At 39.7% G+C, this 19842-nt stretch overlaps 2 protein-coding genes across 2 annotated transcripts; both read left to right on the top strand.

Moving 5' to 3' along the window:
- The first annotated feature begins 8056 nt into the window (after nt 1-8056).
- Nucleotides 8057-8995, top strand: LOC123632014 (olfactory receptor 2AE1-like). Its single transcript, XM_045542152.1, has one exon. It carries the CDS (start codon nt 8057-8059, stop codon nt 8993-8995), a length of 939 nt encoding a protein of 312 aa, XP_045398108.1.
- Nucleotides 8996-17731: 8736 nt separating this feature from the next.
- On the top strand, nt 17732-18667 carry LOC123631594 (olfactory receptor 2AE1-like). The gene has a single exon (XM_045541384.1). It carries the CDS (start codon nt 17732-17734, stop codon nt 18665-18667), a length of 936 nt encoding a protein of 311 aa, XP_045397340.1.
- Nucleotides 18668-19842: the final 1175 nt, after the last annotated feature.

Here is a 19842-nt window from a genome sequence, read left to right as displayed (position 1 = left end):
TCCTGTTTGTATAAATGAGAATACTGAACACTTCAGAGTAACTAGCTCAGGATTGCTTAGCTGGTTAATAGGAATGTTGGGATTAAAATCCAGATTTGTCTGAGATGAAATCTGACAGCCTATTCTACTCTACCTTTATGTGTAAATGTTTATTGAATGCTAATTGGGTGTCAGCATCATCTTTGTTTCGGGTTACTATTTTGTTATATGTTTTTATCCGGTATATGTTTTCCTGGCTTTACTTTCTCCTCTAGATTATATGTACTCAGAGGATTGTGACAATTACTGATAGTTATTTTAAAAATAATGATTCTCTTTGGTATAAAAGTCATGTGTACATATTATATATAATTTGGAACATACAAAAAGTACAAAGAAAATTAAAAGTTATCTATAATCCCACCACTACTAACATTTTAATATATTTTCTCCTAGATTTTCAATAAATACTCTCTGGTAATTGTTTAATGATGATTCTTAGAAACTCCCAGCACTTTCCCTAACCCTCTCTTCGTATGTCTCAGCCCATCCTGGCTTGTCTTCCTCTTCAATCTGAGCAGACCACTCATTCAACAATTTCTACTGACTTCTCAGCTTCCCAGGATACTTGCTTTTATGGGTTGAATTGTCTTCCCCAAAAGTTGAAGTCATTCTACCTGTGAATGTGACCTTATTTGAAATTATTAATAGCATCTTTGCAGCTATAATCAAGATGGGGTCATTTAGGTGGGCCCCAATCCAGTACATCTGGTGCCTTTTAAGAAGATGGAAATTTATACATATGCCCACACACATATGTCTATGTACAAACACAGGTTTTAACAAACTTAAGAAGATTGAAATCATTCAAGTATCATTTCTGCCACAGTAAAATCAAAATAGAAATCAATAACAAAAGGATAATGGGAAACCACAGTAAAATCAAAATATAAATCAATAAAGAAAAGGGGAAAACTCATAAATACATGGAAATTAAACTCTTGAATAACCATTGAGTCAAATAAGAAATAAAAAATCTCCAAATGGGAAAGAAAGAAGAATTACCTCTCCTTGAAAATAATATGATCTTATATGTAGAAAACACTAAAGAGTACCCAAAAAACAACCCTCTTTGAACTAATAAGCACATTCAGCACAGTTGCAGGATACAAAATCAACATAGAAAAATCAGTTGCATTTCTACACACTAGCAACCAACTATTCAAAAAAATTAAGAAAGCAATCTCATTTACAATAGCATTGACAAGAATAAAATACCTAGGAATAAACTAAACTAAGGATATGAAAGACTTGTATACTGAAAACTATAAAACACCAATGAAAGAAATTAAACACAAATAAATGGAAAGACATTCCATGTTCATGAATTGGAAGAATAATATTGTTAAAAATGTTCATATTACTCAAAGCCACCTACAGATTGAAGACACTCCTTATCAAAATCCTGATGTCATTTTCTACAGGAATGGAAAAAAAATCCAAAAATTCACTGGAACCACAAAAGACCCCAAAGTAATTTTGGGCAAGAAGAACATAGCTGCAGCCATTATGCTTCCTGATTTCAAGATATAATCCACAGCTACAATTATCCAAACAGTATGATACTGGCATAAAAACAGACACAGAGACCAATGGAACAGAATAGGCAGCCCCAAAATAAACCCAGGTTATATGGTCAATTTATCTTTGACAAGGGTGCCAAGAATACATAATAGGGAAAGGATAGTCTTGTCAATAAATGGTGGTGGGAAAACTGGATATCCATATGCAAGAGAATGAAATCTGATTCTTATCTTACAGTATACACCAAAATCAGCTCAAAATGAATTAATGACTTAAATGTAAGACCTGAAATCATAAAACTCCTAGAAGAAAATATGGTACAAGCATCACAATATTGACCTTTGCAGTGATTTCTTTGGTTTAACATCAGAAGCACACAGCAGAAGAAAAATACGCAAGTGGTATCACATTAAACTAAAAAGGTTATGAACAGCAAAGACACAATAAAATGAAAACATAAAATATAGAATGGGAGAAATTATTTGCAGACCTTATCTGATAAACGGCTAATATCCAAAATATATAAGGAACTCGTACAACTCAATAGCAAAAACAAAACACAACAAAAACAGTGACAGCAATAACAATAAAACAAAAACACAACGAAACCAAAAAAACAATATTAAGCCAAGATAAGCTTAGAGAAGCAACACATTTTAGGATCTAAGTGGAGATGGAGACACAGAATAGCCCAACATATCCTTGTAACGGAGAGGAAGGGTATGGGAATGAGTTGGGAGTAAATAAGGAGGAGAGGTAGAGATATGCCATCCTCTTCTATCCCTTCTGTATCTGAAATCTCTTGACGTGTTACGTTAATGTAGTCTATAAAATTGGAGTATGACCAACAGCTAGGGTAGGAATTGCCTGCTTCTATTCCTTGACTTCTTTTCTATGACATGGCACATGGAAAACCCTGAAAAGAGTTCTGTGGGCAAGAGAGACTGGATATTTCTCAGACTGTCTACTCAAACGGGTTGGATGGAAAGGGGCTAGAGAGAGCTGGGTTCTAAAACGAAAAACAATCGAGAGACTGTAGGGATTGTTTGTCTCCACAGTTAGTTGGCCCCTGGAGAAAATATTCCCATGTTATCTTCATAGGCACACTCCCCCAAAATCTCATTCTCCTGATCCCTACAAACAAACTGCAAGTAAAGCCCTTTGAGGATGCTTAAGTCCATGTACACAGCACGGTCTAATTGGTGTCTTGAGTAATGATCTCCAGAAAGGATCCAGGATGTGTCCTCTGGGTTGGAATCCCTGATTCTATCTATTTAGTGTCCTCAGTTTGCCTCAGCTGACATCATAGGCCCTCTGGGTTAGGGGATGTTTGCTCTCTCACAGATGTTGCTCCTTTTCCATGATTGGCTCACATCAGATGGAGTCTGTTCTCTTTCTAGCCACTGTGATTACTATTGATGAAACATTTGTGGAGTCAGGAAGATTCTCCAGGTCTTATGACTACAAAAGCCAAATTTATATCTTGGAAAGTAGGGAAGGAGCTACAAAGCTAAGAAGAGAGTGCCTTGAGTGATCCAAAACAACAGAAAACCCAAAACAGATTTTCCTTTGCGTATGAATATACTGATGATTAAGCTGGTATTAAATTTACCTTCATAATAAAGTAACATTCATGGAAATTTTTATTGCCCATGCTTTCATATTGGGGTGGAGGTTTGGCTCCAATATATATTTATAGACAGAGGAAGCACATGCATCATTCCAAGGCCCAACCAGTCGAGGGTAAAGAAGTTCAGGTACTTAATCTGTCGTGGTATGTGGTGATGGAGGTCAAAATCTGAACAGCCACATGTGCTGTTTCTCCTGGTGATGCTCTTTCACTGGGGTAATTAGTTTGAGCAAGGATGACTGTGTCAGGGCAATACCTTCCATGGCATTCCACCAGTAAATGGAGATTTCCAGGCTTAGGAAAGGAAGACTGATGAGGACCTCAGCAAAGGCTTGTTTTGACCATCGGCAGCCAAGCTGTGGGTCAGCGTGGTCCTGTTTTGCCTTCTCCATTTCACATCTATGCTTGTCTGCCCACACGTCTCTGCAGAGGAAATTCCAGGTAAGATAATGACGGAGCTTGAGATATCTAGGAAAGTTTATTAGAAACTAGGGTATTGTCCCCCTATCCCTTCAGTCAGAGGGTAATATTTTGTCAGTCCATGAAGAAAGGTTCCTGAGAAGGCAGAGAAAAAAATCCATGTGAGGAGTACAACTCAGAATGGGACATTATTAGGAAACTTGCTGAACGTGGAAGAGACACATGGGTCAGATGGTGAACAACATACGCTATGCAGATTAAGAGAAAGGTGGACACTAATGAGGAAAGAGTTAGAGAAGTGTTTGGATACTTGGTAAAAGGGAAGTGTGTGGATATTTCGATTGGGTTGGAGTGGGGGAAGTTGGGGTTTTAGTTGATAAGAAGCTGCGTGTGAAATACCAGTGTGAGGTGACAGCCAGAAAGATGAGACCATAGGCTGCATTAGTAGGGAAAGAGATAATAGATGTGACCTCTTTCTTACTAATGGAATTATTCTTTAAAGAGTGCATTCAGTTCAGAGTTCTCTGCTTTAAAAAGTTAGTAGGTAATCTGCAATGCATGAACATATAGTGAGATGTCCAGTGGGAAAATCACCAAGAAGGATAGGGTGTATATTTGGAGGATCAATTTTTTTGAGTCATGCTTCACTGTGAAGATCAAGCTCTTATTCTGATGAGTGAAATATATGTGCAAATTGAATACAGGGCAGATTGGGAAGTTTGACTGATTAAATGTTACAATCCAGTTTTATGAGCCTGATTCATAATTTGAAGACTCTCAAGTCTAACTGCGGCATATTTCTTTTTGGTTTTCCAGTATATAAGTATGGTGCCTTTGTTATGTGTCACCTTGGTACTGTATATATCACTTTTGAAATCATACTTCATCTCCAAATAAAGCCAATGCCAAAGTTATGCTTATACCTTACCTGATACAGCTATTCCATGTATAACCCAAAACATGCTAACCTTATTCCAAAAAGTAGAAGATATAAAGCCCCTTTCCCCTTAAAAGGATATAGAATCCCTATTTTTGTCCTTGGGTAAAATTCATTTTACTCCTATTTTATTGATAGTCTCCCTACTATATCTCATTATCAGAGGTTTGCGATGCCCCCTATGTAACCGGGTCCTCCGGCAGTGTGCGTTGCAAGAGATGGGAGAGACTTAGACAAGGACAGAAAAAGTAAGGTGAAAGGGTATGGGAATGTCAGGAGACTACCAGCGTTCCTGTGAGCCAGGTGGTACTGACTGAAGTCTAGCACCCGTTTTTATTCTCTTTTTCATGTTATAGATTACTATGATTTCATGTGAAAAGCTCATGAGTTAGTACTAAAGTGTATAATCCAAACAGGAACAAAGAGACCACGTACTTCTTTCACTTTATCGAGTTCCTCACTTACTGAGACATGAACTCAGGAGAGAGATGGGAACATTGCTTCGGGCTTAGAATAGCAAACTGCTCTTATCTGCTGGGCTGAAATCCTTTGATCATTCTCTCCACCTTCAGATTACAAGCCTGGGGGTCCCTTTGCAGACATCCAGGCTGTAGCCCTCAGGCTTCAAGGCAGAGTCTGTTTGCAGGCATCCCTGATCAGTGGAATGTCCTCCTCAATATTGAGCAGCTTTTGCTCAATGAACTGAGATGTCCACAGGTTGCTCTTTGGCAAAGTCCTGTCCCACTCCTGAGGGACCCTAACCCTCAACATCCCATAACTTAAATACTGAGATATGAGTTAACTATTATTAATACCTCTTATGTTAGATAAGTCAATGACAGACAAGAGGAAAGAAAAATAATCAGTATATACACACATATACATACACAAAATAGGGAAGAAATGCCCATAACTATTACAGTTTTTGTTTTCATAGTTGCTTACATGTTTATGGCTGGTATTTTTAAGTACCCTCTTTCATTACCCATTCCCTATGCCCTTTGTCTACAGTTGATCATGGTTTCTTGTCTGGTGGGGTGACCTAAACCTTCATTTCTGAAGGATCTGGGCCACTAAAGTCCTCTGTGAATTGGGTTGTTTTCTATTTACTTATATCACTGGACATGGTAGTACAAAGTGGTCCCCTAGAAAATCTCCTGACTCTAGGTGTCTCCTTATCTGCATTGTGAAGTAGTAACTTGGTTTCCCTTTGTGGGTCAGCATGAATCAGACCAGTTAATAGACAAACCTTGTTTGCCTTCAGTTAGTGCTAAGAGGACACCAAAAGGGCAGGGTGGCAGTCTTCACTCGAATTAAATGGAATCATTGTTGTAACACCTGGTGGAAGAATTTCTCCCATTGGAACTAAGACCTCTAAAAGCGCAGGACCTCAAAGTGCAGGGACAGGACAGAAAAATTTTTATGGTGGTTCATAGTTATAGAGGTTATAGTGATAGGACTCACGCTTTCTACCCCTTGATTTGTGGTCCTGTGAATGCTCATTATGGAAGAAATGGCACCATAAATTGGATGCAGATTTAGAGCATACACCACATCCTGGAGGACATTGCCCCAGCAATGCAAGTATTGCCAACTAGCTGCTCTTCAAAAGGACATTCTAGAGTCCTGTCAGGCCAGTTGTTGCAGGATGATAGAGGACCTAAGGTAAGACCAGTGAATTCCTCGACCATGGGCCCATTTCCACACTTTGCTGTCAAATGAGTCATTCGTCAGAAGCAGTGCTGCCTGGATACCATTATGGTGAATAAAGCATTCTATGAATCCACAGATAGTACACTTGGCAACAGCACTGCAGGTCAGGAAGGTAAATCTATATCCAGAGTAAGTGTCTATTCCAGTAAGAACAACTCACTGTCCCATGCCAGTTGAAAATGGTCCAGTGTAATCAATCTGCCATCAAATAGTTGGCTGATCATCCCGGGAATGGTGCCATCTCTGGGACTCAGTGTTGTTCTCAGCTGTTGGCACATTGGGCACTCAGCAGCAGCTGTAGCCAGATTGGCCTTGGTGGGTGTTTCATGTTGTTGAAGCCATTCAAAATCTTTATCCATGCTTCTGTGGCTGCTTTGTTCATGGGTCCATTGGCCAACGACAGGAGTGACTTGGGGAAAAGGGGGCTGACATCCAAGGAATGGGTTAGCACTTGTGTAGGATGATCTGTTCTGTAGCTAATAGTAATGATTCCTTTTTCTTTGTTTTTATAGGAATATTTTACATATGTGCTAATCAAATATTTTTGTTTTAAGTTACAAAATATGAAACGCGACATATGACTCAGGGGAAGAACGAACATCATCCAAAGGCAAACAAACAAACGAAAATTCCCAAATCTACCTTTGTATTTTCTTCTGGGGAAAAGGTTAGTGTGTGTTTGGTTGTTTGCAGGTGGTTGGATCATGTCAGAGACATGAATTTGTTGTGTTTATTTAGAGATTAAGTGTGACTTAAAGAGTAGTGTATGTGTGCCAAATTGACAGAAGATGGTGGCTTGGCTAGGATAAACTACTTTTCCCAGAATTCCTATTTTCATGTGTTTCTAGTTAAGGTGGGCCAAGAAGAGATTCTTGAGAGATTCAAAGGGCTGAGGAAAAGCAGCCGTTTTGCAGTTTACACAGTTGTCACTGGTCTGCTCACTCAGCTAAGTGGTGTGAAGCAGCAGCTGGGCCTGGCCTGCAGCTGCTGTATGGGGACCTGGGTCCTCCTTTAGCTCCTCTGACCTCAGGGCCAGATGTGTGCATCAGTGCCATTAAGAGGAGCCCCAGCTTCTGCAAGATACCCATACCACCAGTTGCAGAGGCAACAAGAACTGACATGAGTTTCAGTCTCCCCTTGTGGGTTACAGCTCATGCTTGTGGGTACCAGCCTGCCCTTGATCGGCCCGCTTTACCTCCAATTTTCCTTGTTGACAACTTGCCCCAGGGAATTCAAGTTCCAGCATCAGACACAAAGGTGAAATAGCCTTACACAGACTACTTTACTTTCTTCCACACTGTAAGGCAAAAGTTCCTAACAAAATTTATTATTTGCATATGTACATGTAGACCTTGTTCAGAATGTTTGGTTAAACCCTCATTCATAAAATAAGGAAAAAATTCCCAATAAAAACCCAACACCTTGAAACTGCCTGCACCCTCCCAAACCTATTTGTGTGTGGTGTGCATATATATAAACACGTACATGTCCCTGTGGGTATGCACACAAATGCATGTTTTTTTCCTTAATGACATGAGTCTAGAAGTTTGGCACTTAATATAGTCTAGAATCAGACTGATCATGCTTGTGCAGACAGATTTTAAGGTTCCTCTTTTAAACAAAATATTATTTCAATTATTAGAGCTGTTGAATAATTAGAAATAGAAAAAACAACTCTCTTCATGAATTCTTCCTGCAATCCAAAGTGCTTTTTGTCAGGTAGTCTGTACCCCAGCATTTCTGGAATCACTCTTCATCTCCTCTCTGTTTCCCCAGGGACTGAGAAAGGGGACATGTGGCAGAGGAATCAGACCTATCTGACTGACTTCATCCTTGAGGGGCTCTTTGATGACTCTCTCACCCACCTTTTCCTTTTCTCCTTGACCATGGTGGTCTTCCTTATTGCAGTCGGTGGCAACAGTCTCACCATTCTCCTCATCTATGCTGACCCCCGGCTTCACACACCGATGTACTTCCTGCTCAGCCAGCTCTCCCTCATGGACCTGATGCACGTCTCCACAACCATCCCCAAGATGGCTACCAACTACCTCTTGGGCAAGGAGTCCATCTCCTTTGTGGGCTGTGCTGCCCAGCACTTTCTCTACTTGTCCCTGGGTGGTGCAGAGTGTCTTCTTCTAGCTCTCATGTCCTATGACCGCTATGTTGCCATCTGCCATCCACTGCGTTATACTGTGCTCATGAACAAAAAGGTGGGACTTATGATGGCTGCTATGTCGTGGTTAGGGGCATCCATGAATTCCCTTGTTCACACAGTGACCTTGATGCGCTTCCCTTTCTGTGGGTCTCGGAAAATCCACCACTTCTACTGTGAGTACCCAGCTGTTGTGAAGTTGATATGTGGTGACATCTCTGTTTATGAGACCATAGTGTATATCAGCAGTATCCTCCTTCTCCTCCTCCCTGTCTTACTGGTTTCTACATCTTATGCTTTCATCCTCCATAGTGTCATTCATATGCATTCAGCTGGGAGTAAGAGAAATGCTTTTGCCACTTGTAGCTCTCACCTTATTGTTGTTTCCCTCTGGTTTGGCGCCTGCATCTTCTCATATATGAGGCCCAGGTCTCAGCACACTCCACTGCAAGACAAAGTTGGTTCTGTGTTCTATAGTATCATTACTCCCACACTGAACCCTCTCATTTATACTCTTCGGAATAAAGATGTAGCTAAGGCTCTGAGGAGAGTGTTGAGAAGAGATATTGTTATCCATTGACTACATTAGAGTTGCCCCAAGTTTAGAGTGGAATGGGAAAAGGTCCTGAAATTGATCTCAGTATAAGTCTAAGATTTTTTCATGGATCTACATGCCTGATGCTCCTTGCTTACTGCAAGAATGTTGTGATTTACACAAATTCTACTATTTTAACTTGATGCCAGTCAATCAAGCACCATGGACTACGTTTTGAGATCTTTAGAGATTTAGGCAAAAACTTAACAATAATCCCTTTAAAAGAAGACATATAAAGGCCAGTGACCCTGTGAAGCAAGATAGCAAGACACAGATATAAAGTCCTTTCGTATTACTATCTTAATTAACAAAAACATATATAAAACATGCCACCAAAGGGTATTTATGGAGTATAAAATTGGAGTGTATTGCTTCATATTGGAAGCATGGGAAATTAAGGGTGATTAAAAGCTGTTTGAAAGGAAGGAAGGATGATATAAATGTTATATTCATAGACCCTTAGAGTTCCTTCAGTCACAATGTGTAAGAATTCAGAAGGAAGGAATAATACATTTTGCATACATACACCATAATAATACATATACAGAATTGTAATATATGTTGTATTTAAGAAATATTTACTGAGTGCAGAGTATGATTGATGTGCTGAACTAGGTGTTCAGAATCTGCCCCAGTGAAACGTAACTTTTTAAAAACATTCAGTTAACTGATCAATTGGCTAAAAAGAAAGAATAAAAAAGGAGAGAAAAAAAAGAATAAAAATAAAAACATATATTGTGTCTTGGTTGGTCTACATTGGTCCTGCCATATCAGATAGGAATCTTCACTTTCATTATTTCACCTTTCTGTTTTCTGAGGGTTTCTAGCATTGTGATTCAGAATCAGAATGATGTGGATGAGACCAGAGTCTCACTTGCTAACAGTGTGATACATGGTCAATTATTTAACCTCTCTAGGCCTCAGTAATCTCGTATGTTTAATGGAAAGAATAGGGCTATCTGAGATTCTATGTTAGTTGTGGGTGTTAGCTTCAAGGAAGAGAAATGAACTCTGAATGATCTAAGCAGAAAAGAATTTTATTGCAGGGAGGCTGGGAAGATGACAGAATCAGTGGGAGCACTGAAGAAATCTATTTGGAGACTACTGACCATATTCACCTACTGCCAAATCTTCCACAAAACAAGCCCAGGTACAAGCAATAGTGGAATTTATCCACTAGGGACCAGATTATTTGGATTAACAACATGGAGACAGTCTAACATTCTAATCATAAGCATCTGATCTGCAGAGATCTCTTATCTATCGCATCCTCTTCACTTGTGCACCAGATCTTAAGGATCTTGCTCTTGAAATTATTCCTTCTCTCTTCTGCATCATTAATTTTCCTACTCTACTTGATCAATACTATCAGCCTACAGATAGACATACTTTCATAGCTGCCATCTTAGAAAGAGTCCTCCCTCATTCCTGCAAAGCCTAAAGAGTTTTACAGAAAAATTGCTGAAAACAGTTTTTTATTTCGTGCTTAATATTTCCACTTTTTCTGCTGCTTTTCTCACTGGAGCTCAGTTTAGTTGTTTTTTTTTTATCATCGTCGCCTTATGGTAACCATTAGTATGAATATCACAAGTGGCCTCTACATTGACACACCCAATCATCAATTTTTGGTTCACTTCACAGCCTTTTACAAAGTTGATTATGCTTTCCTCTTTGAAACACTTTTCTTCTGAAGCACTGCATTCAGTTTAACCCCAAATTCACTGGCCCTTCATGTCTTCTCATCATTGTAACTTCTTCAATGTTGGATTGCCCCAAGTTTAGTCCTCAGGCCCCTCCCCTGTTTTCACTCATTTCCCAAGTAATCTTATATGGTTTTGTTATTTAAATGTACATTTCCATTCTTATCTTTCTTCTGAACTCCAGACGCACATATCAAACCTCCAAGTCTATATTTCCCCCAACTTTCTGTTTTTTTTTCTTTTTTTAAATTTCAGCATATTATAGGGGTACAAAAGTTTAGGTTATGTATATTTCCCATGTCCCTCCACCCCCCCGAGTCAGAGCTTCAAGCGTGTCCATTCCCCAGACAGTGCGCATTGCACTCATTATGTAGGTATACACCCCCCCCACATCTGCCCGACACCCAATTGGTGTTATTCCCAAATGTGCACTTAGGTGATGATCAGGGAAACCAATTTGCTGGTGAGTACATGTGGTGCTTATTTTTCCATTCTTGGGATCCTTCACTTAGTAGAATGAGTTCCAACTCTATCCAGGAGAACATAAGAGATTCTATATCACCGTTATTTCTTATAGCTGAGTAATACTCCATGGTATACATATACCACATTTTACTAATGCACTCATGTATTGATGGGCATTTGGGTTGTTTCCACATCTTTGCGATTGTGAATTGTGCTGCTATAAACATTCGGGTGCAGATGTCTTTTTTATAGAATGTCTTTTGTTCTTTTGGGTAGATGCCCAATAATGGAATTGCTGGATAAAATGATAGGTCTACTTGTATCTGTTTAAGGTATCTCCATATTGCTTTCCACAGGGGTTGCACTAGTTTTCAGTCCCACCAGCAGTATCCTAAAATTCATAGGAACCACAAGAGATACCAAATAGCCAAAGCAATTTTGAGTAAGAAGATAGCCGTAGCCATTATGTTTCATGATTTCAAAACATAATCCACAGCTACAATTATCCAAACAGTATGATACTGGCATAAAAACAGACACAGAGACCAATGGAACAGAATAGGCAGCCCAGAAATAAACTGGGGTGTATATGGTCAACTTATCTTTGACAAGGGTGCCAAGAATACGTAATAGGGAAAGGATAATCTTGTCAATAAATAGTGGTGGGAAAACTGGATATCCACATGCAAGAGAATGAAATTGGATAGTTATCTTACAGTATATACCAAAAAAGCTCAAAATGAATTAACAACTTAAATGTAAGACCTGAAATGAAAAAAACTCTAGAAGAAAATAGGATTAAATCTTCACAGTATTGGCTTTTGCAGTGATTTCTTTGGTGTAACACTAAAAGCAGAGAACAGAAGAAAAATAGGCAAGTGGTATCACATTAAACTGAAAAGCTTATGAACAGCAAGGACACAACAAAATGAAAACACAAAATATGGATTGGGAGAAATTATTTGCAGATCCTATCTGATAAAGGGCTAATATCCAAAATGTATAAGAGAATCCCACCACTCAATAGCAAAATATGGAAGCAAACAAACAAACCCACCCAAACCCAACCAACCAAACAAAAAAACCACAACAAAACCAAAAAACAATACAAAACAAAAAACCCAATATCGAGGCAAGATAAGATCAGAGAAATAAGACATTCTACGATCTAAATGGAGATGGAGACACAAAGAATAACCCAAAATATCCTTATAATGGAGAGAAAGGGTATGAGAATGAGTTGGGAGTAAATGAGGAGGAGAAGGAGGGATATACAATTTTCTTATATTACTTCTGTATCTGAAATCTCTTGACATGTTATGTTAATGTAGCCTATAAAATTGGAGTATGGCCAACAGCTAGGGTAGGAATTCCTGCTTCTATTCCTTGACTTCTTTTCTATGACATGGCACATGGAAAACCCTGTAAAGGGCCCTGTGGGCAAGAGAGACTGGATATTTCTCAGACTGTCTTCTCAAACGGGTTGGATGGAAAGGGGCTAGAGAGAGCTGGGTTCTAAAACGAAAAACAATCGAGAGACTGTAGGGATTATTTGTCTCCACAGTTAGTTGGCCCCTGGAGAAAATATTCCCATGTTATCTTCATAGGCACACACCCCCAAAATCTCATTCTCCTGATCCCTACAAACAAACTGCAAGTAGAGCCCTTTGAGGATGCTTAAGTTCATGTACACAGCACAGTCTAATTGGTGTCTGGAGTAATGGTCTCCAGAAACAATCCAAGATGTGTCCTCTGGGTTGAAATCCCTGATGATATGAATTGAGTGTCCTCAGTTTGCCTCAGCTGACATCATAGGTCCTCTGGGTTAGAGGAATGTTTGCTCTCTCACAGATGTTGCTCCTTTTCCATGATTGGCTCACATCAGATGAAGTCTGTTCTCATTCTAGCCACTGTGATTACTGTTGATGAAACATATATGAAGTTAGGAAGGCTCTGCAGGTCTTATGACTACATAAGCCAAATTTATATCTTATGAAGTAGGGAAGGAGGTATAAAGCTAAGAAGAGAGTATCTTGAATGACCCAAAACAACAGAAAACCCCCAAAAGATTTTGCTTTGCATCTGAACGCACTGATGATTAAGGTGGTATTAAATTTACCTTCTTAATAAAGTAACATTCATGGAAATTTTTATTGCCCATGCTTTCATATGGAGATGGAGGTTTGGCTCCAATATATATTTATAGACAGAGGAAACACATACATCATTCCAAGGCCCAACTAGTAGAGGGTAAAGAAGTTCAGATATCTGTTGTGGTATATGCTGATGGAGGTGAAAATATGAACAGGCACATGTGCTGTTTCTTCTGGTGTTGCTCTTTCACTGCGGTAATTAGTTTGAGCAAGGATGACTGTGCCAGGGCAATACCTTCCATGGCATTCCACCAGTAAATGGAGATTTCCAGGCTTAGGAAAGGAAGACTGATGAGGACCTCAGCAAAGGCTTGTTTTGATGATTGGCCACAGCCAAGCTGTGAGTCAGTGTGGACCTGTCTTGCCTTCCCCATTTCACATCTCTACTTGTCTGCCCACAAGTCTCTGCAGAGGAAATTCCAGGTAAGATAATGACAGAGCTTGAGATATCTAGGAAAGTTTATTAGAAACTATGGTATTGTCCACCTATCCCTTCAGTCAGAGGGTAATATTTGGTCAGTCCATGAAGAAAGGTTCCTGAGAAGGCAGAGAAAACAAGCCACGTGAGAGTCACAAATCAGAATGGGACATTATTAGGAAACTTGCTGAGCGTGGAAGAGACACATGGGTCAGATGGCGAACAACGTACACTACACAGATTAAAGGAAAGGTGGACACTAATAAGGAAAGAGTTAGAGAGATATATGAATACTTGGTAAAAGGGAAGTGTGTGGATATATTAATTGGGTTGGATTGGGGAAAGTTGGGGTTTTAGTTGATAAGAAGCTGCATGTGAAATATCAGTGTGAGGTGACAGCCAGAAAGATGAGACCATAGGCTGCATTAGTAGGGAAAGAGATAATGGATGTGACCTCTTTCTTACTAGTGGAATTATTCGTTTTTTTTTTAATTTATTTCAGCTCTTCATGGGGGTACAAAAGCTCAGGTTATATACATTTCCGTGAGTGCATTCAGTTCAGAGTTCTTTGCTTTAAAAAGTTAGTAGGTTTCACTCTACCCCGGGCAACACAGCGAGACTCTGTCTCAAAAAAAAAAAAAAAAAGTTAGTAGGTAATCTGCAACGCACGAACATCTAGTGAGATGTCTAGCAGGAAAATCACCAAGAAGGATAGGGTGTATATTTGGAGGATCAATTTTTTTGAGTCATGCTTCACCGTGAAGATCAAGCTCTTATTCTGATGAGTGAGATATCTGTGTGAAAAGGATACAGGGCCGATTGGGAAGTTTGACTGATTAAATGTTACAATCCAGTTTTATGAGCCTGATTCATAATTTGAAGGCTCTCAAGTCTATCTGGGCCATATTTCGGGTAGGTTTTCAGGTACATAAGTATGGTGGCTTAGTTATGTGTCACCTTTGTACCATATATACCAGTTTTGAAATCATACTTCATCTCCAAATAAAGACAATGCCAAAGTTATGTTTACACCTTACCTGACACAATTATTCCATGTATGACCCAAAACATGCTAACCTTATTCCAAGAAGAAGAAGATATAAAGCCCCTTCCCCATAAAAGGATATAGAATACCTATTTTTGTCTTTGGGTAAAGTTCATTTTATTCCTATCTAATTTATATCTGCGTATTATATCCCATAACTTAAATACTGAGATATGAGTTAACTATTATTAATACCTCTTATGTTAGATAAGGCAATGACAGAGGAAAGAAAAATAATCAGCATATATATGTATATATACATACTTACATAGACAAACTAGGGAAGAAATGCCTGTAACTATTACAGTTTTTGTTTTCAAAGCTGCTTACATGTTTATTGCTGGTATTTGTAAGTACCCTCTTTCATTACCCATTCCCTATTCGCTTTGTCCACAGTTGGTCATGGTTCCTTGTCTGGTGGGGTGACCTAAGCCTTCATTTCTGAAGGATCTGGGCCACTAAAGTCCTCTGTGTATTGAGTTGTTTTCTATTTACTTATGTCACTGGACATGGGAGTACAAAGAGGCACCCTAGCAAATCTCCTGACTCTAGGTGTCTCCTTCTTATCTGCATTGTGAAGTAGTAACTGGTTTTTCTTTGTGGGTCAGGATCAGTCCAACCAGACAACAGACAAACCTTCTTCACCTTGAGTCAGTGCTAGGAGGAGCCTGAAAGGGCAGGGTGGCAGTCTTCACTCTAATTAAATGGAATCATTGTTGTGACACCTGGTGGAAGAATTTCTCCCATTGGACCTAACACCTCTAAAAGTGCAGGACCTCAAAGTGCAGGGACAGGACAGAAAAATTTTTATGGTGGTTCATAGTTATAGAGGTTATAGTGATAGAACTCACTCTTTCTACCCCTTGATTTGTGGTCCTGTGAATGCTCATTATGGGAGAAATGGCACCATAAATTGGATACAGATTTAGAGCTCACACCACATTCTGGAGGACATTGCCCCAACAATGGGAGTGTTGCCATCTAGCTGCTCTTCAAAAGGCCATTCTACAGTTCTGTCAGGCCAGTTGTTGCAGGATGATAGAGGACCTAAGGTAGGACCAGTGAATTCTACAACCATGGGCCCATTTCCACACTTTGCTGTCCAATGAGTCATTGGTCAGAAGCAGTGCTGAATGGACACCATTATGGTGAATAAGGCATTTTATGAATCCACAGATGGTAGTTTTGGCAGCAGCACTGAAGGTCAAACAGGTAAATCTATATCCAGAGTAAGTGTCTATTCCAGTAAGAACAACTCACTGTCCCATCTCTGTTGAAAGTGGTCCAGTGTAATCAATCTTCCACTAATTAGTTGGCTCATCAGCCAGAGTATGGTGCCATCTCTGAGACCCAGTGTTGGTCTCAGCTGTTGGCACATCGGGCACTCAGCAGCAACCGTAGCCAGATTGGCTTTGGTGGGTGTTTCATGTTGTTGAAGCCATTCAAAATCTTTATCCATGCTTCTGTGGCTGCTTTGTTCATGGGTCCATTGGCCAACGACAGGAGTGACTTGGGGAAAAGGGGGCTGACATCCAAGGAATGGATTAGTACTAGTGTAGGATGATCTGTTCTGTAGCTAATAGTAATGATTCCTTTTTCTTTGTTTTTATAGGAATATTTTACATATGTATTAATCAAATATTTTTGTTTTAAGTTATAAAATATGAAATGGGACATATGACTCAGAGGAAGAACAAACATCATCCAAAGGGAAACAAACAAAAAATACCCAAACCTACCCTTGTATTTTCTTCTGGGGAAAAGGTTAGTATGTGTTTGGTTGTTTGCAGGTGGTTGGATCATGCCAGAGAGATGAACTTGTTGTATTTATTTAGAGATTAAGTGTGTCTTAAGGAGATGTATATGTGTGCCAAATTGACAGAAGATGGTGGCTTGGCTAGGATAAACTACTTTTCCCAGAATTCCTATTTTCATGTGTTTCTAGTTAAGGTGGGCCAAGAAGAGTTTCTTGAGAGATTTAAAGGGCCAAAGGAAAGCAGCCGCTTTGCCATTTACACAGTTGTTACTGATCTGCTGACTCACCTCAGTGGTGTGAAGCAGCACCTGGGCCTGCAGCTGCTTTATGGGGCCCTGGGTCCTCCTTTAGCTCCTCTGACCTTCACGCCAGATGTGTGCATTCAGCACCCTAAGAGGAGCCTCAGCTTCTGAAAGATACCTACACCACCAGTTTCAGAGGCAACAAGAACTGACATGGGTTTCAGTCTCCCCTTGTGGGTTACAGCTCATGCTTGTGGGTACCAGTCTGCCCTTGATCGGCCCCTCTTTACATCCAGCTTTCCTTCTTGACCACTTACCCCATGGAATTCAAGTTCCAGCATCAGACACAAAGGTGAGATAGCCTTACACAGACTGCCTCATCAGTTTTCACAACTGTGTAAGGCGAAAATTCCTAACAAAATTTATTACATGTATATGTATATGTAGAACCTGTTCAGAATCTTTGATTAAACCCTCAGTGATAAAATAAGCAAAACCCCCCAGTAAAAACTTAACACCCCTGAAACTGCCCCACACTCTCCCAAACCTGTGTGTGTGTATGTGTGTGCGCATGTGTGTGTGTATATATATATATATATATATATACATATAAACATATTCATGCCCCTATGTGCATGCACACACATGTGTGTTTTTCTTTAATGAGATGAGTCTAGAATTTGGCACTTAATATAGTCTAGAATTCTGGAATTTCAGAGTGATCATGCCTGTGAATACAAATTTTTTCTCTTTTTTTTTTTTTAAAAAAAATGTTATTTCAATCCTTAGAGCTGTTGAATAATTAGAAATAGAAAAAAATGCTCTCTTCATGAATTTTTCCTCTAATCCAAGGTGCTTTTTGTCAAGTAGCCTGTACCCCAACATTTCTGGAATCACCCTTCATCTCCTGTCTCTGTTTTCCCAGGGACTGAGAAAGGGGACATGTGGCAGAGGAATCAGACCTATCTGACTGACTTCATCCTTGAGGGGCTCTTTGATGACTCTCTCACCCACCTTTTCCTTTTCTCCTTGACCATGGTGGTCTTCCTTATTGCAGTCGGTGGCAACAGTCTCACCATTCTCCTCATCTATGCTGACCCCCGGCTTCACACACCGATGTACTTCCTGCTCAGCCAGCTCTCCCTCATGGACCTGATGCATGTCTCCACAACCATCCCCAAGATGGCTACCAACTACCTCTTGGGCAAGAAGTCCATCTCCTTTGTGGGCTGTGCTGCCCAGCACTTTCTCTACTTGTCCCTGGGTGGTGCAGAGTGTCTTCTTCTAGCTCTCATGTCCTATGACCGCTATGTTGCCATCTGCCATCCATTGCGTTATACTGTGCTCATGAACAAAAAGGTGGGACTTATGATGGCTGTTATGTCATGGTTAGGGGCATCCATCAATTCCCTCGTTTACACAGTGACCTTGATGCACTTCCCTTTCTGTGGGTCTCGGAAAATCCGCCACTTCTACTGTGAGTACCCAGCTGTTGTGAAGTTGGTATGTGGTGACATCTCTTTTTATGAGACTATAGTGTATATCAGCAGTATCCTCCTTCTCCTCCTCCCTATCTTACTGGTTTCTACATCCTATGCCTTCATCCTCCACAGTGTCATTCATATGCGTTCAGCTGGGAGTAAGAGAAATGCCTTTGCCACTTGTAGCTCTCACCTCATTGTTGTTTCCCTCTGGTTTGGCGCCTGCATCTTCTCATATATGAGGCCCAGGTCTCAGCACACTCCACTGCAAGACAAAGTTGGTTCTGTGTTCTATAGTATCATTACTCCCACACTGAATCCTATTATTTATACTCTTCGGAATAAGGATATAGCTAAGGCTCTGAGGAGAGTGTTGAGAAGAGATATTATCACCTAGTGACTGCATTAGAGTTACCCTGAGTTTAGAGTGGAATGGGAAAAGCTCTTTAAATTGATTTGGGTGTGTTTCTAAGACTTTTCAGGGATCTAGATCCCTGATGCTCTTTGATGCAAGAATGATATGCCAAATTCTACTATTTTAACTTGATGCCAGTCAATCAAGCACCATGGGCCACATTCTGAGATCTTTAGAGATTTAGGCAAAAACTTAATAATATTCCCTTTAAAAGAAGACATATAAAGGCCAGTGACACTCTGAAGAAAGATAGCAAGATAAAGATATGAAGTCCTTTTCCCCTTATTATCTTCATTAACATAAAACATATATAAAACATGCCACCAAAGGGTGTTTATGGAGTATAAAATAGGAGTATATTGCTTCCTATTGGAAGCATGGGAAATTAAGGGTGATTAAAGACAGGCTGAAGGAAGGAAAGATGATATGAAAGTTGTATTCATAGACCCTTAGAGTTCTTTGGATCACAATATATAAGAATTCAGAAGGAGGAAGGAATCATACATTTTGTATACATATATATATATATATATATACATGTACCATAATGCATATACATAATGCTTATAATATGTTATATTTAAGACATATTTATTGAATGCCTAGTGTGATTCTTGTGCTAAACTAGGTGTTCAGAATCCGCCCCTGTGAAACTTAACTTTTTAAAAACGTACATTGTGTCTTGCTTTGGTCTAAATTGGTCCTGCCATATCAGGTAGGAATCTTCACTTTCATTATTTCACCTTTCTGTTTTCTGAACTTGGAAGCAAGTTCCCACTGGACACCGACTCCGGTCCACTTTGATCTTGGACCTCCCAGCTTCCAGAACTGTGAGAAATAAATGTTTGTTGTTTAAACCTTCCCGTCTATAGTATTTTTCTTATTGCAGCCTCAACTGACCAAGACAATGACTATACATTACCATTTTCACCATTATATCCTTCTTGAACTATTGTAATAGCCTCCTAAGTTGCATCCCTTTTCTGCTCTTATCCTAAACACAGTGGCTAGAACCATCCTTTCAAAACATAGATCATTTCATTCTACTACTTAAAATGCTTTAAATTCTCCCTATATCCTACTTAGATAAAATTCCAAGGACCTATTTGGACTTGAAATGCCGTATATGATCTGGACACTGGCCGTTTCTCCCATTT

The sequence above is a fragment of the Lemur catta genome, chromosome 2 (assembly GCF_020740605.2).
Source record: "Lemur catta isolate mLemCat1 chromosome 2, mLemCat1.pri, whole genome shotgun sequence".
Lineage (NCBI taxonomy): Eukaryota > Metazoa > Chordata > Mammalia > Primates > Lemuridae > Lemur > Lemur catta.
Note: the sequence above shows the minus strand (reverse complement) of the source record. Positions and strands in the feature narration are given on the sequence as shown.